The sequence below is a fragment of the Lynx canadensis genome, chromosome B2, assembly GCF_007474595.2.
Source record: "Lynx canadensis isolate LIC74 chromosome B2, mLynCan4.pri.v2, whole genome shotgun sequence".
Classification (NCBI taxonomy): domain Eukaryota; kingdom Metazoa; phylum Chordata; class Mammalia; order Carnivora; family Felidae; genus Lynx; species Lynx canadensis.
In genome coordinates, this window is record NC_044307.1 from 109,757,696 (window position 1) to 109,781,442 (window position 23,747).

General features: G+C 34.0%; 1 protein-coding gene across 1 annotated transcript in view; it reads right to left on the reverse strand.

Annotated features, from left to right (window-relative positions):
* Positions 1 to 939: 939 nt before the first annotated feature.
* Positions 940 to 23,747, reverse strand: part of TBC1D32 (TBC1 domain family member 32) — a 201,163-nt gene continuing 178,355 nt past the window's right edge. Inside the window, 2 exon segments of the mRNA XM_030316251.1 lie at positions 940 to 3,287; positions 14,545 to 14,733. Of these exon segments, the coding sequence (XP_030172111.1) occupies positions 3,168 to 3,287; positions 14,545 to 14,733 (309 nt within the window). The 3' untranslated portion in view covers positions 940 to 3,167.

The following is a 23,747-nucleotide window of genomic DNA, read 5'->3' on the forward strand; positions in this document are numbered from 1 at the left end:
TTTAAAAATACAGTCATGTAGCTATCACTACAATCATGAGGCCCCTCTGCTCTATGCAGAAAATCCCCTTTCTTCCTACCCACCCCCAGCCTTGGGCCTCTGGAAACCACTAACATCCTGTCACTATAGAGATGCCTTTTCTACCATTTCATGCACACAGAATCCTACATGTAACCTTTTGTGTGCATCAGTAGGTGGATACTCTTCAAGGCTGAGTTGTGTTCCATTTTATGGAATGAACTACACTTATTTATTCACCAGTGGAGGTCTGAGTTGTTTCCAGTTTGGGACTATGATGAATAAAAGCTATATTATTCATGCATGCCTTTGTATGGACACACCTTTTCTTTGGAGGAATACCCAAAAGGAATATTGCTGAGTCACATAGTTAAGTGTGTGCTTAACGTCATTTAAAAAAGAAAAAGGAAACAAAACCCCCAAACTTCCAAATGGCTGTTGCAGTTTTTATTCCTATGAGAAATTCAGCATGTTTCTCTTTTTCTACTGCATCATTTCCACCCACATATAAAAATGCTTCCATTTCCCATCTTAAAAAAGTCTTTTGACCCCCGGCCTCCTCCATATTCTCTTTCCCTGCTCAGCAGTGCTCCTGGAAGGACCAGTCTCCAGTCTTTCCTCTCAGCATCATTTAAACCCACTCCAAACAAACCTCACTACTCCATCAAAACTGCTTATCAAAGTCACCAAATCCAGAGGTCATTTCTTACTCATCTTTAAAAGTGCATTTTCAGCTTAAAATTATTCATCTCTCCGTAAAGACTGTGGACTCTGAGTAGAGGTGCTGTTAGTTCATTTACCCTATCCTGAATATTAAAAATATTTCATTGGGGCACCTGGGTGTCTCAATCAGTTAAGCATCTGACTTTGGCTCAGGTCTTGATCTCATGGTTCTTGAGTTTGAGCCCTGCGTTGGGCTCTGTGCTGACAGCTTGGAGCCTAGGGCCTGCTTCAGATTCTGTTTCTCCTTGTCTCTTTGCTGCTCCCCCGCTCACGGTCTCTCTCTCTCTCTCTCAAAAACAAATGTTAAAAAAAAAATTAAAAATATTTATTACACTTGCAACCCTCAACATGTGTATTCAATGAATAACCGAAGGAATTTCTTTAATATCTTGGAACTGGAAAATCAAACTAGAACCCACAATTTAATAATCACAAATTTGGGTAGAATTTTGTTAAGTTTAGATTAATTTCTGAGATTTATTTTACCATCACAGATTCCTCAGATGCCTGTGTATCACAAGGAGGCATAACTACAGAGATGAAATGTTGGAAACAGATATTCAAAGATTTATATATGAGCACTTACATTTTTCACAAATTTGTTTTCATTGTATGATAGAATATACTTTCTTAAAATGAATCCTGTAAGTGTACAAGGTACCTGTTCACAAAGGAGAAATAAAGTTTGTCCTAAGGACTTATACTTTAAATAATTAAAAAGGGACAAGGTAGGGCAGTATTTATTTCTATTCTAAAGAATATTGTTAAACTAATAGGTACAAAAATAATTTACTATGGTAGCTACACATACTAACATATTTTACATTTTATTTCACTGAATTGGTAGGTCATTGTTCATAAGACATTTCTTTAACAAATGAAAACAAAAGCTTTCCAGTTGGAACTGAGTTCACCTTTCTAAAATGTAACTGTAATTATCAAGATCTTCAGTTTCCAATCAAAATCACCAATGAATATTATAAAACTAAGTCATAGTTCCTTCTCCATTTGTATTTCTAATTACCATGTAAGAATTTTTAAAAAAGAAATAAAGCTGCAATTTCTTAGTATCAGTAACAGTAACTCAGGAACAGAGTGGGTAGAAATGAAACCATAAAATTTTGTGACACCATAAGCATTCTGTGAAACAGTTTTTCAAAATTAACTTTGAAAGCAGACAAAGCTTGGTATTTTGGGTAACCTAGAACTCTCTTACTTTACTCCTATCAACCACAGCTAAAGGGAGTAATATGTCAAATTAACTTGTTCAATTTTCTTTTCTCAACTTTTTCAATGCCCTTTAGGAACACCATTACCGAGCAGCTATTGTTAGCATTTACAGCATAAAACCTAGTTCTGGAAGGTTGATAATGCAATATCCTAAATATCACAAAACTGAAAACTGTACAGTGCCAGTTGTTTCATGATACAAAAGGAAAAATGAGTTTGTGGATGAGCCATTTTCGGTTTAAAAAAAAAGCTTAAGAATAGTCTTAACGGTTGATTTATATTTAAATATAAGCAATGCAAACAAAATGACTACTACCTATAATTTAAAAAAAACTTGTTAAAATCGCTAACTGAAAAATACTTTTGTGTATTCTTTCATATAATAAATGTGACAATTAGAGGAAAATAGACCTTTCCATATTGTATTAATAATCTCATTGGAGCAAAGCCTTCCATTTAAATAAAACATCGTGTTAGTCATTGAAAATAATTTAGAAATTATTCTCCTTAATGTTATGTTCAGTACAAATAAAATTTATCACTAAAAAAATGCGTAACAAATGCTTATCAGTATGAAATAACCAATCTATCTTTTAAATGAACCATGTAGAGACATCTCACATGAAAAATTATAACTTGATATAGGTATCACAAGCAATTCCTAGAAACACAATTATGTCTGAGGACAATAGTTTTCTTAGCATTTGCCATGATAAATATCATTTATTTCCCCCACATGTTAAATAAATAGTTGTGGCTTTGTCTATTTTTCTTTTATATGTGAAGACAAGATATCAAGAAAACAACTGTCTTCCTTGTTTCTATGGACTCTCTCTCTGGCTAGTCAAAGAATTATTTACAATATTGCCACTTCTTTTAAAATTCATTGGAAAAAATATTTTAATCTTCTGGTGAAGGAAGAGATGTAGGTTGGGACTAGCTTTTAAATACAAAGAACTAGAAGTAAATTAGATCTGACTCTAAAATCACCTTGCAAAACAAAAAACTTACAAAAAAGAATTTACTTCATGTGACAAATTGAGCTATATCTACTTGAATATATTATTATATTCAAAAAGTCTCAGCACTGATTCACAATATACATATTCACAAAGCATATGCTGTTATAGACACAGAAAACGATTGTTTCCTTTAAACAGAAATAAAACGTGGCATTCAACTGTCTGTGCCACCATCTATGTGCTCTGCACTCTAACATTGCGCATGTCCCTCAGCACCACTGGTCGGTAGTTTTGTTCCAAAATCTCCATGTATTCAAAGTAATCACTCACTCGAAACCCATGCAGTGCTTCTTCCTGTCAAAAAATACAGAGAGAAGTTAATTCTCATGTGTAAAGAAACACATTCTAAGTTAATGAATTTAAATAGTTGACTTTTTTTAAAGCTACAGACAGGGTTTTATGTTGCTAGTAAATTGTAATTGCTTTTTATGTAGTAGGCTGTGTATGTATGTGATAGCAAGAAATCATGTCCCTATGAAACAAGGTTGTCTGTGTTTAAAACCAAATATGCTTTACAGCTAAGAAAATATAAGATAAACTCTTAGTTAATGAAATCTTCCCAGTATTTTGGATAGTTTCAATTACAGAATGATTGTTCACATTTTTAGTTAGTAAAGACTCTAAAGCTTATCAAAGGATACTATAATGTCATAAGAAATATCTTGTTCAACAGCTATGAAGGTTCATAAAACCTTCAATAGTCTGTAACTCATAATGTTGGTACTATGCATGTCTATGCTAATTCTGAATTTAATGGTTAGTGTCCCAAATGAGGCACTCAAGAATAAATTAAAACAATATGAATATTAATTTAGAATCTTAGAGACTTTTAGAGAATTGTGTCTATTTCTTTTAGCATTTCCAAATACTAGCTGTGCAGTACCTACCCTTCAAAATAAAACAAAAATTCTGAAGAAAAATCATACCTGATTCAATGTAATAAGTATCATGTTCAGAATTTTGGAGATTATTTTAAAAACTGGACAATTCATGCCTTCCTATACATTACAGTTTAAAGGTAAAAGTTACTAACAAAAACCAAAAGCAATTTAAAACGAGTAAGAGATAATATATTATCATATACCAGAAATTGTGTTATAGACAGTTTACAGATGAGACACATGAATGTATAACACCTAGAAAAACATCACATATGCAATTTTCAATAAGAATGCTTGTAAAGACCTCCCTCAGATGTCACTGCTCACTCCTAAGTAATAGTTCACAGCTTACAAATAACTTGGGAGAAGTTATACTAATTTTACCATGCATCACCTAAAATATGGGCAATCTGGAGGAATAGCTGGTACATTAAAAAATTTATTACTTATCTACAAGTCTGGTGTTATATCTTTTTTTTTAAATGTTTTATTTATTTTTTGAGAGAGAGAGAAAGAGTGAATGAGCTAGGGAGGGGCAGGGAGAGGGAGGGGTACAGAGGATCCAAATCGGGCTCTGTGCTGACAGGCTGAAAGCAGCAAGCCCGACGCGGGGCTCAAACTCACGAACCGTGAGATCATGACCTGAGCCAAAATCAGCTGCTCCATCATCCAATGTGCCACCCAGGTGCCCCCACACGTCTAATGTTATATATAAAAGAACTAAATGATGTTAAGTTGTATGCAAAGCTTTACACCATTAAGGCTAGAATTGATACCTTCCAACATAAAAATCTGAACTCTATTCAATTAACACAAATAACTGTAATGTTATCTATTCTCTTATTTCTTCATTAACTCATTCATTCTCATTGTATGTAAAGTTCTTGGTAATATCTTGAAGACACAAAGATGTCTGCAGGTCCCTGTCCTAAAACATTAACAGCTGAGGTGTATATAGTCTCCAGTTTTATGTATAAGCAACTCAAAGGGAAGATGTTCATCTTATGAATAGCAGAAACACTAGGTTTTTGTGATTTCTCTATAAAAAAATATTTCACTTTGTTCTTTGGGGGAAAATATGATTGAAGTAAGGCCATTCTTACTGTTCTAGAATTCACTTTAAATAGTTACTGTTGTAGTCACAGAACTATTTATGGATTTATCCATTCTCTTCATTCAAATTATGTGTGATTTGGTTCTGATCAACTCCTCACTAAAACTGTATCTCAGCTGGTGAGAAATTATAGTAATGTGTTAATCTTACCAGATAAAGGCCTCATGCCAGAAAAATTGCTTTAGTGTATATTCATGATTTTTAAAAGAATGTCTATTGTTCATCAACTAAATCACAATAGATGATGAAAGCATTTGAACAATAGCTCTAATAATTCTTTTCTGGGCAAACCTAAGCAAAATATATTGAACATCTTTTAATTATTGTTTTACTTAATTTATAAATAAAAACTACCTATGGAGAACCATAGCTATCACTTTTTTTAAATATATTTTTTCCTTAGAATGTTTTCTAAATTGTGGTTTCAATTGTGAACAATAATTTTAAAATAAAGAGAAAATATCCTGATAACTACATTGAAGAGACACCTTTAATGCAAACTGGTGCAGCCACTCTGGAAAACAGTATGAAGGTTCTTCAAAAATTTAAAAATAGAGGGGCATCTGGGTACCTCAGAAGTTAGGAGCCCGACTCTTGATTTTGGCTCAGGTCACAATCTCATGGTTCCTGAGTTTGAGCCCCATGTCAGGCACTGTGCTGACAGTGCAGAGCCTGTTTGGAATTTTCGCTCTCTCTCCCTCTCTGCTCTCTTCCTGCTTGTGTGTGCAAGTGCACTTTCTCTCAAAATAAACTTAAAAAAAAAAGTTGAAAATAGAACTACCCTATGATCCAGCAATGCACTACTAGGTATTTACCAAGGGATGCAACAATACTTATTCAAGGGGATGCATACACCCCAATGTTTATAGCAGCATTATCAACAATAGCCAAATAATGGAAAAAACCCAAATGTCCACCGACAGATGAATGGATAAAGAAGATACGGTATACATACACACACACACACACACACACACACACACACACACACACACTAGAATATTACTCAGCTATCAAAAAGAATGAAGTCTTACCATTTGCAACAACATGGATGGAACTAGGGAGTATTATGCTAAGTAAAATAAGTCAGAGAAAGACAAATACCATACGATTTCACTCATATATGAAATTTAATAAACAAAACCGATGAGCATAGAGGGGGAGAAATAGGGAGGCAAACCATTAAACAGACTCTAAACTACAGAGAACAAACAGGGTTGTTGGAAAGAAGGTAGGGGGAGTGGGCTAAATGGGTCATGGGTATTATGGAAGGGCCTCATGATGAATCACTAAATTCTATTCTTGAAACTAATATTATACTATAAACTAATTGGAATTTAAATAAAAACTTGAAGCAAAAAATGGCAAATAATTCTTATATCAAGGTCATATTTTATAAAAGAAAAATCAAATATTCATTTTAAAAGAATGTTTTTAAATTATGTAGTTCATTATTTAAAATTCACAATTTAGGGGCGCCTGGGTGGCGCAGTCGGTTAAGCGTCCGACTTCAGCCAGGTCACGATCTCGCTGTCCATGAGTTCGAGCCCCATGTCAGGCTCTGGGCTGATGGCTCAGAGCCTGGAGCCTGTTTCCGATTCTGTGTCTCCCTCTCTCTCTGCCCCTCCCCCATTCATGCTCTGTCTCTCTCTGTCCCAAAAATAAATAAATGTTGAAAAAAAATTTTAAAAAAAATAAATAAATAAAATTCACAATTTATAACTCTGAATAAAATCTTCAGAATCTCCAAATCTACTTTCTGTGTTCAGAGTGGTATATTTTTCATTTTATTCTAAATGTTCTCTAATGACCTTTTTACTGGATAACTTTACTTTGCAATTACAACCATCCAGACTGCCAGTTTATCATTCAAACTATAACAGACCATTTCTTCAGAATACTGCTTTATCATTTTATTTATGGACTTAAGTACATGGGATTCTGTATAAAAATATGAATTTCCTTATTCTTTTTTTTTTTTTTTTGTAATCTCTATCTCCAACATGGGGCTTAAATTCATGACCCCAAGATCAAAAGTCACATGTTCTACTAACTGAGCCGGCCAGGCACCCCTGAATTCCCTAATTCTTTAAATGGGTAGACATATGTAATTATATCTCGCAACACTATGCCTTTTTATATAAACAATGCACTACTTCTTCAAGAAAAGCATTTTTTTTAATTAGGTTACTTCTGAAGTGGTTTACATATTGGTTAGAAGTTCATTTTGAGCATATTGCATTTTCTTTTTTGTACCTAATGGCTTTTCAACCAGTATGCCTTCAATGATTCTCTCTCTTATTTCTGGGTTTCAAATGTTGAATCATCAAAAAGCATTAAAAATTACTATTCTAAACCACAGTGTTTCATGTGCATTCAATATTACATGATATGGCATATCCACAGCTTGCCTCTCATTTGCATATAGAACACCGTTTTCTTTTACTAATGAGAACATTTAATTAGAAGGTCCACTGAATTTAAAGTTTTTTTAAAAAGGTAACCAGATTAGTCAATGAGAGACAACTTGATATACTAGAAAGAGCACAAGATTTCGATTCAGAGCAAAAAAATGGTTCAAACTCCCCTGTAGTAGTTACTAGATATATACACCTGGGGAAGTTACTGACACTTTAACCTTCAATTTCTCATGTGTAAAATGTAGCACATGAACTCTTTACCATGAACTATAAAACTTTGTATGATCTGGGTCCTGATGCCTCTCTAACTACCTCACCTTGTTCTAGCCATGGTAGTATCTCAACACTTTCTAAGTGGACCAAACTCATTTCTTCCTCTAAGCTTCTGCCCTTGCCTTTTTTCCCATTTAGAAGAATTTTGTCCAGAAGTTCCTTTTCCTTGCCTCATTCAAGTCTCTGTTTCTGCTCTCAGAGTAGGCTTTTCTGGACTCTTTATCCAATAGCACCTCTGACTTCCCTTACCATGTTTAAGTTCCTTAAATTAAGATTTATCAATACCTAAAATATTATATATTTATTTAAATATCTACCAGTAGACTGTAAGGTCAATGTGGGTAGGGATATGACCTGTTTTGTGACTATAATGCCTGGGACACAGCTCTTGTACAATAGTTGAATAAGTCAATGAGTGAATTAACAATGCGTATAAATTCCTTTGCCCTAGTGCCTGGCATTCAATAAGCACTCAAGGTGTTAATGGTGGTCATAATAAGAACATCTTTGTTAACTGACGGTCTCTAAAATGGCTAAGATAGATTTTCTTGATTGCACTGCAAATCTATAATGTGAAGCATCAATGATTATTGACTCCAGTCTGTTTTTCTTTTTCTTTTTTAATATGAAATTTATTGTCAGATTGGTTTCCATATAACACCCAGTGCTCATCCCAACAGGTGCCCTCCTCAACGCCCATCACCCACCCTCCTCTCCCTCCCACCCCCCCATCAACCCTCAGTTTATTCTCAGTTTTTAAGAGTCTCTTATGGTTTGGCTCTCTCCCTAACTTTTTTTTTCATTCCCCTCCCCCATGGTCTTCTGTTAAGTTTTCAGGATCCACATAAGAGTGAAAACATATGGTATCTGTCTTTCTCTGTATGACTTATTTCACTTAGCATAACACTCTCCATCCAGTTCTGTCTACGTTGCTACAAAAGGCCAGATTTCATTCTTTCTCACTGCCAAGTAGTACTCCACTGTTTTCAACCCCTTGACAAAAAACATAAGGGAACAATCCACTTACGATATTATATTACAGTCTTTTCTTGTAACTTCTCAGGAATATGCCTATTATGGAAATCAAGCTATACCTATCCTTTCAAACATTGCTTGTACCAGCAAAGGTTTCCAAAAATAATTTCCAGCAGAAATGTTTTTAGAGCTACTGCAAGCCCTGTAAATTTGGAATCTGAATCAAAGATAAGGCCTTTCAGGGTGGTAAATAGATACAAAGTACAAAAAGATCAAGTGTACTTACTTACGTCTTACTAAGTAAGAAGTAAGAAGCATCAAATTATATTGTTAAGAGTCACATGTGAGAAGGGGTTTTGTGAACTTAGTTCCACTTTTTACCTTTGCTAGAGATGGCTTCTTGTGTGTTGTGTTTGACCTATCATGAAAAAGGAGCTTCTTTATCGGTTAAAGTGGTAGAAAAATAACCAATCTGCAAGTAATGCTTTTTTTTCTAGTATGCTTCTCCTGGGGTGCTTGGTACAATTAGAAATTCCTAAGCCCCAAAGCCCCAAAACTTCTGAATCTCTGGTTTTGGCATCCTGTATTCAAGTTTCAAAGGTGACATTTTTACATATCCTAGAAGTTTCAAGCTATTTGAGGTTTTATACTAAAATGTGACAACTCAGGCCTGTTGTGAAAATTGTTTTGGTAGGCCTGGGGAAGAGTCTAGATGTGTCAGTTTCAGTAAACATACTAACGATCCTCAGGATCAGGGGAGTGTATATAGCATGTGTGGTTCTGGACAGAATGAGGCTCTTAAATATTCACTATAGTGTGTGATTCTTAAAATTTTTAACTCAGGGGCACCTGGTTGCCTCAATCGGTTAAGCTTCCAACTTTGGCTCAGGTCATGATCTCACAGTTCGTGACTTCAAGCCCCGCGTCAGGCTCTATGCTGACAGTACCAAGCCTGCTCTGGATTCTCTGTCTCCCTCTCCTACTGCCCCTTCCCTACTTGCTCTCTCTCTCTCTCTCTAAAATAAATAAATAAATAAATAAACATTAATTTTTTTTTTCAGCTGAGGGGTACATGGGGAAATGTGATGACTAGAGAGATGATCCTATCTTGGCTGGGTAAATGAGAGATTGGGCCTTGACCAGATACAATGTAAGAGAATGTTCCTGACATAGCTCTGAAGTACATGCCAAGGTAATCTATGATATACTAAGATGTCTAAGTGCCTAGAGAAGAGAAAAAATGGGAGCAAAATATATATTCTAACTGTAGACTCAGGAAAAAGGCCTATTTCCTTTGTTCTCTATACATCTTTTTCTTCAGTTAATAAGAGCAACAGGGGTGCCTGGATGGCTCAGTTGGCTAAGCAACTTGGCTCAGGTCTTGGGGTGGCTCTTTAACTTGGCTCAGGTCATGATCTCAGGACCCTGAGATAGAGCCCCGGCATTGTACATCATGCTGGCTGTAGGGCCTGCTTAAGATTCTCTCTCTGTGCCTCCCCCACTCACACTCACTTGTGCACTCTCTCTCTCAGGAAAAGAAAAAGAAAAAAAAAAAAGAATAGGAGAAGGATGAGACAGGGATGTAGAAATTCAAATAACTGCTAACTTTTTTTTAAAAGCACTTGCTATGTGGCAATGTTCTAGAAGTATTTTACAGATATCATCTAATTACTCCATGTAATAGGTATTATTTCACAGTTAATTATACGGATGAGAAAACCGTGGCACAAAGAGGTTAAGCAACGTGCCCAAGCTTACAGAATGACAGAGCCAGAATTTGAACGCGGGCAGACTCGAGTGATAGAAGAACAACGAAAAACACATATCTGCAAACCACTGTTGACATAAAACTGAACATGTTTTATCTATTCCCTCAGATGGTGAATTATTTTTAGTACCATGTATACTTTTGTCTGTTAAAAGCTTAGCAATTCATGTGATGTTTCTCAGTCTGATCTCCATTCCTTACCCTGTCAACATGATCTGGTAACAGCTGCAAGAACAACAAAAACAAAATTCCTCTTGACAATTTACTGATTGGATTGAAATTAATCTGATTTTATCATAATTATAAATTGATTTTGCCATAACATGCAGGATTTAGTTGAAGCATTCTAATTAAGTATTTTAAGCCTTCACAGCCTGATTTTCACTGGAAGGCAATCTTTTCCCAGCCTGGCATTTCAGTGAAGTTTTCCCCAAGTCGAATTCAACTGAATTCGCAAACTAAACCAAGATCACTGCCAGCCTATTATCAAGCTAGAGAGAAATGCAATATAGCCAGTTGGCTGAAACAGTGAGTCTTCTAAACTACTATTAAACTCTTTCTAAACCGGCTTGCTTGCGTGAGTGAGAGAGATGACTCCACTTAAACAAACAAACAAACAAACAAAACTTTACACTTCCAAGCTCACTGGGATATTTGAGAGCACTATACTTATCTTTCTGGGTGATGTTTTTCTTTCTAGTAAGTGTGGTGCCTACAGATTTCCTGAACCTTTATCTGTCACAGATAAAAACATTTAAGACCCTAAGTCCAAGAACTAAGCTCTTCAGCATACCTTCAGAAGTTGCTTTTTAGGTCAGTAATGATCTATCAATCGCCACAGTGTGGGGATAATGCACTTATTATACATAATATATAATAATGCTGCTCTATTATCAACCTACATATTTGTTGTGTCTACAAAGATGTTGTGAAAAACTCAGAAAATACCTTGCTAATAACAACTTATATTCATGCCATTCATTAATCATTTAGTGGTTTAGTCAAAAAAGGAAAAATAAAGTGTTTGGGTTTTTTATTTTATTCTTTGGTTTTGTTTTTTAAGTAAATCAGGCCTGACTATGCTCACCACCTGGTCTAAGAAATTCCAAGTCATCTTTTTAATACACTGATCATGAAGAATTGCTCAGTGGGGTATCAGAAAAGTAGGCAATGAGTCTAGACTCTCAATTACCTAATTTAAGATCTGGAGCCTAAACCAAATTAATACAAATGGGTTGATATTGTCTCAACACTATCTGCTTCAGACAGATCATTATTATTCCTAAAGCAATGCTTCTATCATATCACTTTCTGTCAGTAATTAACCAGGAAAAAACTGCATATTTTCAATCTTCTGGAACCGTCTAGTACCTGAAGTTTTCAGGATAACTAATAATAGTTGAAAACACGTTTGTGGTTTTTCAAAATTTTTGAAACATTCAATTGGGTCTGATTATTTGAACATTGTTTACAATGGATGCTTGTTTTATCTATTTTTATACAATGATTCAATATCCTCCTTTTAAAACGTAGTTTTATTATAAAAGAAGTATGGACCCATTCTTCAAAAATAAAAAAAAATAAAAATAAACCCACCAAATACCCTAAAAAGTAAGTCCTCTGTTCTACTTCACCTCTTCCAAAGCAATCATTTAAAAATACGTACAGTCAAGAAATAGCATGTAATCTATATAAGAATATTATTATGGCTGTGGTATATGTGGAGAATTATTAAGTTTTTTTTCCACCCTTTGCACAAGTCTGAGATTTCTGGATTAGAAAGTATAATAAAACATAATTCCCCAGGTTTAATCCTTTAACTTCTACTTGAATAAGAATTTTTGAATCATAGAACTATTTTTGACTTGGGTTGTCTTCCAAAGGAAGGGAAAATTAAATCACTTTATTAACCAAAGTTTCATTATTGGTTAATACGTGAATAAGTAGAAAATAGTCTGTAGGTATTTATATACATTGGAAACAACAGACCATAACAGGGCTTAATAGAGTAACAGGGTATGTAAATGCATATTTAAATAAACCACACTGGAATTTATCACACAAGAAAAATAACTGCTCACCAAAAGAGATCAGTGAACTTGAGATTTACTTGCTGAAAACAAAAAAAAAGTGAAGCCACAATATCAGAAAGATATTTCTCCTAATCCCTCAGACGACTGCTAACAGCAGAGCAAGAAGTAAGGTTAGTTCCGGGACAAGTGCTAAAATTAATTCTTTGCCAACATGTTATTAGTTTGGATTTAAACCAATTCAATTAAAATTTTAATAATTTAAACAGGACTTGAGTAGTAACCTTTCTCCCCTCATTTAAAAATTCTTTAAACTGACAGCATTATCAAGCAGTAGAGAACTCAACAGAGATGAAACTGCAATAATCACCACCAGCAATCAAAGAATTCGGTAATGTTTGTTATTAAATGTGAACAAAACTAAGTTCATCTTTCCCTTTATATTTTTTATTTGTTTCTTCTGTCAACAGATATTTACTGGGCACCTACTATGTGCCAGGTACTGTTCAAGGCATTGAAAATACATTTGTAGACAAGATGGACAAAATCACTGTCCTTGTGGAATATGTACATTATACTGAGAAAGACTGACAAAAATATATATAAAATAATTTCAGCTATAAGAGATACCAAAGTGTGATAAGAGGTTATAGATTTACAGGTTAGAGGATATTCAAATATAAGCCCTTGGGAAAACTTCAGACTCTGAGATTCCTATGAATTGACCATGGCAGTGACGAAAGTGTCCCTTACTAAATAGGAACCCACATTTTTGTCCTCAGCAGAATTCCCATTTGTTTAACCATTCCTGGCCTCCAAATTACCTGTTGCAGATAACTTTTTTTCTTTTTCTACCTAAGTTTTCATTTTACATGTACAACCACTGTCTTGGTATATTTTTTCATTAAAAACGTTCCTAAGATCATAATTCTAGTGATACATATAGAAAGTCTGTGACCTTCTGAATTCAGTATCTCTATGAAATAGAAATGCCTGATAGTTTGGCAACTTTGAATAATTGATGACATTTATTTACAGAAAATCATTATTAAATGGAAAATAGCTCTGACAAGATCTAGTGGTAAAGAAAAATGACAAAGAATAATTAAAGAATTAATTAACATAAAGATTATTTGTTGATCCAGAGAAAACCTAGCAAAGGACTAATGCAGGTCTGGGTATGTGCATGTGTATGTGTGCTTTGTGGGAAGGTGAAGGTAGCATGGGGAGGGAAACATACTTCAAATTCAAGGAAAGATTTTAACTTAAAATCAATACAGTTGGATTCCCATGAAGAACTGCACACAGGGATGTATTTATTGAACATGTGTTTCCTAAAGTCCAGAGCTTCAAACGTCATATTACTGTGAGAAACAAACTGAGCAACTATATTGTATTTAAAACATTAACTTATGTAAGGTAGTGACTGTTTAAAAAGAATGTTATGATGGAATAATCTTTCATGGAAACATTTTATAAGAATAGGTGAAAGTTTAAAAAATATAGAATATGAAGGTATAGGAAATTACATGAAATGCTTTTAAAATGTTTCAAACCTCTGTATTGACATAGTAGCTTGAACTTTTAGTGACCAAATAAGGTAGAAGGAATATAACAAAAAACAGTGTGTGGAGTAGCACGCTGGCTAAAGGCCAAGTTTGAATCCCAGTAGCTTAGCTACTTCACATCCCCGTCCCACTGCTTCTTACCGTGTAATCTTGGGCAGCTTACTTAAGTTGGTCCCTCAGTTTCCTCAACTCTAAAATGAGAATAATAGTACCTACTCTAAAGGTTGTTTTATTTTAAGTTTATTCAATTATTTTGAGAGACAGAGAGAGCGAGTGGGTGAGGGGCATAGAGAGAGGGAAAGAGAGAATCCCAAGTGGGCTCCACATGTGGGGCTTGAACTCACAGACTGTAAGATCATGACCTGAACTGAAACCAAGAGTCAGATGCTTAACCAACTGAGCTACCCAGCTGCCCTGCTTAAGATTGTTTTTAGATGACTGTCTAGAAAAATATCTGATATTAAGAATCAAATTAAAGTTAGCTGTGAACTCAACCACCATGTTCCCCCTGAAGTTACTTACTTTTAGGAAAACCTGCAGATCTTGAGTCTGAGTGTGCTGCAGAATGTCTTGTTGTAAGTGTTTGAATATAGCTATACAGATATACACTTGGTAATCAGGACCAAGGAAAACACAAGTAGCGATATAATGGCAGATTTCTATCCAATCTAAATAATTCCAAAAACACTGAGTTATCCACTGTAGGCATATCTAGAAAAAAAGAAGTCAGTTCATTAGAAAGCTTATAAAACCATACTTTTTTTAAAAAAAGCAATAACCACTAATTCATGCAAAAGCAATGAAGAGCTTGGCATCCGATCAAAATAGAAAGATATCCTGCACATAGGGATGCTTCATCTATTTGCTTAACGTGTGAGAAAACGTTCATGGCCTAGGGACCCAGGACTTAGAGGTCACTGATGGTGTTCACACTGCTCACATACCTATTGCTAAATGCCTTCTTTATTCAATATAGTCCTCTTAACCACAACATCAGTCTGCTCTCTACAGATAACAAATGCTAAGAGACCATTTTAATTCAGAGATAGGAGTTTTTTTCTACCCTACCTAATAATCACAGATGTATAATTATGCAGATGACAGATTGCTAAATGTTACATTAATGCGAATGGACTCTTGCTGAATCAGAAAATAATTTAAATCAAACAGGATTATATAACATAAAAACTGGGAGCTAATGTGGAAAATAACTTAGAAGTGAGACTTTTACAAAAATCATTTATCTTACTTCTTGAATAACATTCAGATAATTTGGATTACAAAATGTATACATGCCCATTGTGGAAAAAAATAGAAAATACCCCTTTAAAATAGAAAAGTTTAAAAAAAAAAAACAATAACAATGGGTGGAATTGTGTCTTTCCTCTAAAAGCATGTCCAAATCCTTGGATTTGGAAACATTATTTGGAAACAGACTTTTACAGAGGTAACTGAGATAAAATGAGGTCACTAGGGTGAGCCCTATTCTAGTATGACTGGTATCAGTTAGAAAGGGAAAATTTGAACACAGAAATAGACATAGAGGGAAGATGAAAAGGCACACATGGGGAATGTCCTACGAAGACAAGAGGATTGGAGTGATGCATTTACACGCCAAAAACCATCTGAGGTTACCAGAAGTTAGGAGAGAGGCATCAAACAGTTCTTTCCCTAGGGACTTCAGAGGGCACACAGTCTTGCTAACAATTTTTTTCTTTCAAGTTTACCTTGAGAGAGAAAGAAAGAGGAACAGAGAGAATCCCAAACAAACCCCATGCTGTCAGCATAGAGCCTGACATGGGACTTGATCTTGGGAACCTTGAGATCATGACCTGAGCCAAAATCAGGAGAGTCAGACTAATTCCCCGACTGAGCCACCCAGGTACCCTGTTAACACTTTTATTCTGGACTGCTGGCCTCCAAAACTGTGAGTCAATAAATTTATGTTGTTTTAAGCCACCAGTTTATGCTATTTTAATACTATAGTCCTAGGAAACTAAGATACTTTCCAATATTTTAATTTTCATTTATGGTCTACAAATTACCATTGAGGGAAAATTTCCTTTTTTGAACCTACTTTTCTTTTTGGAGGTGGGGAGCAGGGAATGGCAACAAATATAATGGCTTCTCTCAATTTATCATAGATGTAAAAAACAAAGATACACAAATTTTCCTTTGTTCTACTGTTTTGTCCTTTTAAAAATATATTCTTGAATAGTTTCTAAAACTTATTTTTAGATCTGATACAATTTCGAGGAGTGGTTGATTCTACCTGAAGTGCCTTTAACATGGTGTATTAGTCTGCTCAGGCTGCCATAATATAAAGTGTCACAGACCAGGTGACTTAAATAACAGAAATGTCTCTTCTCACAGTTCTGAAGTCTAGGATCAAAGGGTTGGCAGGGCTACATCTCTCTCCTTGGGTTGGAGATGGCGGTCTTCTATGTTTTCATATGGTCTTCCCTCTGGGTATCTGTGTCCAAATTTCCTCTTCAAAGGACAGTGGACAAATTGGATTGGGGCCTACCCTAATGTACCTAATTTTCATGTAATTACCCCTTTAAAAATCCTATCTCCAAATACGTCATTCTGAGGGTAGTGGTGGTAAAGATTTCAACTTATGAATTTCAGGGTTGGGTAATACGATACCAGATGGTATTATTGAATTTTTGTTTTCCATATGCCTTATTTCCATATGACTATTTCCTTAGGTCAACCATTGACATCTTAATTTCAGATATTATGGGCATATCTTTTCATTTCATTTTCCACTCATATTTCCTATTATTGATAATACTGACTATAGATCCCCAAGCATTTTTCTTTTTTTTTTTTTAATGTTTATTCATTTTTGAGAGAGGGAGAGAGAGAGAGGGAGAGAGAGACAGAGAGAGCAAGCGAGCACACGAGCAGGGGAGGGGCAGAGAGAGAAGGAGACAAAGAATCCGAAGCAGGTTCCAGGCTCTGAGCTGTCAGCATAGAGCCAGACGTGGGGCTTGAACTCACAAACCATGAGACATGACCTGAGCTGAAGTCGGACACCCAACTAACTGAGCCACCCAGGTGCCCCTAGATCCCCAAGTATTTTTTCTGTTTTTTAATTGTAATTCCATTCTCAGGTATAAGATTTTGCTTTATAAATATTATATGCTTCTTCTATTATGCTCCAAAATCTATTCACAGAGCCTATGAATAACTCAATATTGAATTTTGTGTATGAATATTCGGTATTTATGAACTGGCAGAATATATTTAATTTCCTTTTGTCTCAACTTTAGTCTTATCACTGATAGGATTTTCCCCTCAGATCTTGACCTGGAGGGTAGCTTGGCATGCAGAGTTCATTACCAAACTTCCATTGCCCACATAGTATGGCTCTACTGAACTGGGGAGAAAATATCTCCTACTCTTACTTAACTAGACAGGTTGAAGCAGTCCGTGGTTCTTTGACTAGAAGTAATACTTTTAATTCCCTTAGTGTCCTGCTGCCAGGGTTCTGTCTCTGTTCTATGCTATAGCTATTAATGCCAAGAAACTTTTGGCCATGCTGTGTTAATAAAAATGAATCTCCGGATGAGTTAAGGAGAAACAAAGAGTCGAAACTAGTACAAATGAACCCTACAGCCAGGGGTATTTGTCCGTCCTTTCTCAGTAGCCTTAGTGTTCTACTGGATGGACGGTGTGAAACTGCTGATCCTCAACTCATTTTGATCTTAAAACCTCACAACTCTATATGGTTCAAATATATCTGAAGTGAAAATATATATAGGGAGATACTCTTCCTTATTAGTTAAAAGAAAGTCACCCCAGAATCTGCAATTAGTTATCATACATAGTTATTAATGCAGTTCAATTTTCTGGTATTTACATACATTTAACTATTGTTTTCCGTACATTGTCTACTTTTCTTCCATTAAACAGAGATAATGCCTATCTTTTTCTACACATGGGAAATTTAGAAGAGGGAAAAAGATTATAACTGAAAACACTTTGAAAGTATATAAAGTGCTATTTAAATGTGATTCTACAACAAAGGTACAGATGTTTATTATTCATTTAATATTTATCAAGTACCTAATATACAAATAAGCATTATAATTTTTAACTGAAAAAGAGACATTTACTCCCTGTTCTCATGGAGCTTACACTCAAAGGGGAGATGTACTCTTTTTCAATATATGTCCCTCTTCATTTGGCAGAAATTATATTTGCTATTCTGTGTACAAGATGATTCAGAATTATTAAACTGTAATACAATGCTAAAATAGTATTCCTCTAGAAGAGTGAGCAATGAGTCACAGTATTCAGTCCTTAAGCTAATAACTTCTCTATCTTTATAGGACGAAAAGGTTTGCAAATCAGCTGATGAACTAGAATTCTAAAAGGATAAAGGAAAGAGTGTGTCCAAGCAGAATGATAAATTCCTAAGACATTTTTAGTGTGGAATTTTCCAAATATACATAAAATAAAAAAAGCAATACATGAACCAGAACCATCACAGCTTCAAAATTTTTAGTGATTGATAAGTCTCTTTTGTCCATCTCCTCCTACATGTAGGTTCCCCTTCTTTAAACTTTCTAAGAGAAAACACATAAGTTGCTATATATTATATCTGTGTTTGCTTTAAAACACACAGAAAATCTCAGTTACCAATGCCACCCATTTTTGTTTTTATCACACAAGACAAAAATCATAGAATACCAGCACTACCATGAGCAATATGATTACTTCAAACAGTATTACTACTGTTCTTTGCCTTTAGACAACATATCACTTGACACATACAAATTATTGTATTTAAAATGATTCTCATGAGTTTATACCATCAAATGGGTTCTGGTGGGTTCATTTTATTCAGTTTGACTTTATATTCTCAGGGACAGAATATGTTTATTTTGTTGGTTATATACATTTATATCGTATAAAATATTTAAGTGATTCTAAAGCAAAAATACAAAAGGTTTATTCATTTCTTGATCTCATTCCTTCTCTATCCCTATAAGCAATCATTAAAAAAAGGTACATTCTTTCATGTTTTTAATATAAGCACATGCATTTGTATCCCACTCTTTCTTACATAAATGGTAACATACTAAACACTTTCTCTTCACCTTCTTATCACTTAACCAAAGGATCCTGTATATCATTCCACCAAAATATACAGAAGGATTTCTCATTTTTACAATGGCATGGTATTCCACCATGGATAAGCCATAATTTTTCAACCAAGCCTCTATATCTGCATTGTTTCTAGTCTTCTGATACTATAATCAGTGCTGTATGTATTTTCAAATTTTTGTCAGAATATCTCGGATAGATTTCTATAAATGAGATTGTTGGGTTAAAGGGAAAATACATACATATGTGATTTTGCTAGATACTGCCAAATTCCGTCTTATAAGTACAAACATATACTGTATTTTCAAATCTAAGCAACTGAGTTCTTAAATTCACCGAAAAGTATTAGTAGTTCATGAAATGGTGTACAAAGAAAAGGAAACAAACTAATTAGGTTTGTTTTTTATTATAAACCAATGTTCCTTAAACCTAATTATACTTTAAAACATTTAAATGTGTTTTAGGCTTCGAGGAAAGTACGATACACATCAAAATGTATCACAGCCTTCCTAGGAAATTTTGCTCTTCAACCATACTTAAGCTGCTAAAGGACATTAGATAAACATAATTATTTTATCCGAGGTATATTATTCTCACTTGTATCTAGATTTGAAAAACAATCTTCAAAACATTCCATAAGAATTAAAAAAAAAAAAAAAAGTTTGGCTAGAGCAATTATTTGTGGATACCTGATTAAGCCAGAATAGGTATGAACTGAGTGACCAAGTTTTATGATTCAAAGACAATATTTTTAACAACTCTTCTGGACTCATTTTATTTGCCCACACCATAGAAAGAATATTAGCAAAATAAGAAACAAAACTAATTTCAAAATCAAAAGATGTGGTTCCAAGTGAAGTCTTTGCTATCATGGTAACCTCACTAAATCAATTCACTGACTTCATTGATCCTTAATTTCTCCATCACATGAAGCAGTCAAAATTTTAAATGAGATGAGATCTGGAAATATACCTTTTACACTGCAAAGAGTTGTTATACACATACTATTTTTGTTGTACTTGTAAGCGAGATACTGTGTCAGACACTCAAAGAACTGGAAGGTAAGTCAGGTACACATGCCTTTAAGGAACTTCAACTATTAAAGAGGTAAAGGACATAAAGAACTATTCCACAAGTCAAGACATAGATTTCTACTAGAAGCATAGAAATAGTACACAAATTCATATCTACTGATAGTTCAGCAAAAAAAGTTTCCATTTGGACAGACATAAAGGATAAGTCCTTGACATATTAAGATGTGGCACAGGGAGAAAGAAGGTACTATTTCACGTGGCAACCTTGGCAACATGAGGAGAGAGAGTCTGGGGATATATATATTTATGAATATGACTATTAACAAGAAACATTCTGATTTGCATTTGTGTAATTTTCATTTTCAGAAAACACTATGTCACAAAGTATGAAATGTTAGAATAGTTTTCTTTAATCCAGTCTTCATGATGAGAGGAGAAGAAAAAAACAGTAAATGAGAACAACCAAAATGTTTTTCTAGAGTATATTCAGAGGATTATCCATGTTAGCCTACTTGCTGACACAGTACAATATAATAATGATATGCAGAATAAGGACCCCACGAAATTATAAGAGATAAATCACTAAAGATATGTGGTACTTCTTAAGCTAGGAAAGTTAAATAAGGTCCAATAATGAAAAGTGTTTTACCAAAGGATAAAATTGTTCAAAACGCTAATCAAAACGTTATTTTCTGTTCATTTAAAAAGGAAGACTATATATTTGAATTTCTATTTTCCAATCTCAGTTACTCTTAAACTCTAATCAACATATATTTCTAACTACTTTATTTTTTTTTGTATTCAAGTCGAATGTGTATTTTTACTCTAGAGATATGTGTATTTTATTTAGCAACCTGCTCACAAATCCTTCATTAATCAACCAATCCCTTAGTGTCTGTAAATACACAACTTCAAAAAGCACTGCTCCTAATTACATCAAAATGAATAAGCTTTGCAATACAAAGTCTATATCCAAACGATTACTTAAGCACCTATACCTATTCATTACTTAAAAGTTGTTTCATATTTTATAATTAGCAATAAAATGGCAAATTATATCAACAAAGCAATGATATATACTTAAGGCACAAAATGATTTGCTCACATAGGGAGTCATTAAAAAGGAATTTTACATTAGATAACTTAAGAAACATAACATTACTGCTTAGAAATTTTTATTAGATAAATCTGCTATATTTATGCAATTTTAAATCGATAAAGAAACACCAAAATGATAAAAAGGTGTCAAATTGATACGGTGAGGCCTAAGGTATTGCACATTTTTCCCACTGTTTGTGGCAATACATTTTAAAATTAGAGGATATATGTTAGGAACTAATAAATGAATGGAGGTATTAGACAATATACAGTATATTAATCAAGACTAGAATGGCAAAAGACTTCTCAGGAACATTTTGTTCCCTAGCTTGGATTTTTAGAAGAGTAGAAAGAATAGATTACTGAGCTTATAGTAAATATTTAAGTATCTACTTCCAACTAGAATTAAACATTTTAGGATTTAAATTTCTGAAAAGTGTTTTATGTACATGCTGGGTAAGAGCACCATGGCCAAGAAAGAATATTCCTTTCCACTACATGTAATTCCTCATTATATTTAGACCTATTAACTTCAGAAAATTTAAAACTCAAGAGGCATAGTAACCACATACAAGTAAATGTAATTACATGACATAAAGGCTCTTCAAAATAAGTATAAAGGCATATTGCCGAGAACTATACTGTCTAATTAGGAAGAAAAGATTGCCAAGACAAATCCAAGGGAATTCAAGAAGGGTCTACTATTAAGAAATCTACCAATAGGTCACATAAACCCCAAGATCAAGATAATCTTAACCCTATAGGAACCCTAAAGGAACATTTTTATTTGAATAAAAGAAATAAAATTCAATATTTTACATAAAGTAGAAGGATTCTTCCATAGTATGACAGGAAATAATTATCTTAATGGTGAAATACTGGAGGTTTTCCTAATAATTGTTAAAGTCTGAAACAAGGAAGCAACTATATAGAATTTTCTGGGAAAATTATAGAATTTAAAATGAAGCAGAAATAAAAAATTAACACAAATCTAGAAAAAAATGTACAACCTAACAATTACAGAAAATTTAATGTCTTTACTAATTATTAACAGTAATCACAAAATAAAATTAAAAAAAGATTTCAAGCTACTCTAATTAGAAATGTCTGTAATATGAAATATACTATACCTATATGGAAAAAATATATGCAGCTTCAGTAAAATATAATACAAAGAAAATAAATGGAAAAATTTACTATGTTTCTAGATAGGAAGTATGAGTAAGTAAGTATGAGTAAGTAGTATGAGTACATACTCATAATAGTATGAGTAAGTAAGGACATAAACTATAAATTACTTTGAGAAAAGTGAACATAATAGCTATCTAAATTTTATCCAGATCCAAAAGCTCAATTCAAACTAGGAAAAGTCACTTTAGAGGGCACATAAAGGAATAAACAGAAATAGTTAAATTAGTTTTAGGGGGGAGTTAGGGAGTATTATAGGTTTATTCTTACCAAGTATTAAGACACAATATAAGGTAGGAGTAAGTAAAATGTAATAAATAATATAATAGTAAATAAACAAAAACACTAATAGTAAATAAGTAATAAATTACAATAGTAAATAAAATACATAACATGAATTGAAGAGATGTGGATAGTGGAGTTACTTTTTAAGAATATACAAACAAATAAGAAACATATTAAGACAGGTGGGCAATTAAGAAGATTCAACTATTAGCAAAGCTATGGAATTATAGTCAATCTTGCTAATGTTCAAAAAACCCACAAAATTTTAAAAAGAGAATGTCACCTATTAATTTCTCTATTAGTTTTGAAAAAGCCAAATACCCAGACCTGAAGAACAGATACTTTCTTCATTTGTGTTAGAAGAGTAAAATCAAAGCAAATTGATAGCATGTGTCAAGAGTCGTAAATGTGTTCACACCTTATAGTTAAGTATTTCTACCTTCTGGAACTCTCACCTAAAGATGTGATTCTAAAAGTGAAAAAGGTTTAAGCTCTAAAACGTTAAGTTTTAGCCTGATTAGAACAGTAAAGAAACAATCCACCCCTCCACCAAGGAGGGACTGCCTATGCAGAGGAGGGAGATATCTGTGACTGCTGTGTGCGACCACAAGCACAATTCTAGGCCCTAGAAAAATCATTAAATCTTCCCAGCTCCCAAGAGCAGAAACAGAAAGCTGTGCTTTTTGTTAAGATCCAGTATCTCTTGCAAATGACATATCAGATAAAGGGTTGTCATCCAAAATCTATAAAGAACTTGTCAAACTCAGCACCTAAGAAACAAATGAGCAGGAGTGAAGAAATGGGCAAAAGACATGAACAGACACTTTTCCTAAAGAAGACATCCAGATGGCTAACAGACACATGAATAGGTGCTCAACATCACTCATCATCAGGGAAATACAAATCAAAACCACAATGAGGTATCACCTCACACCTGTCAGAATGACTAAAATGAACAACTCATGAAACAAGATGTTGGCAAGGATGTGGAGAAAGGGGAAC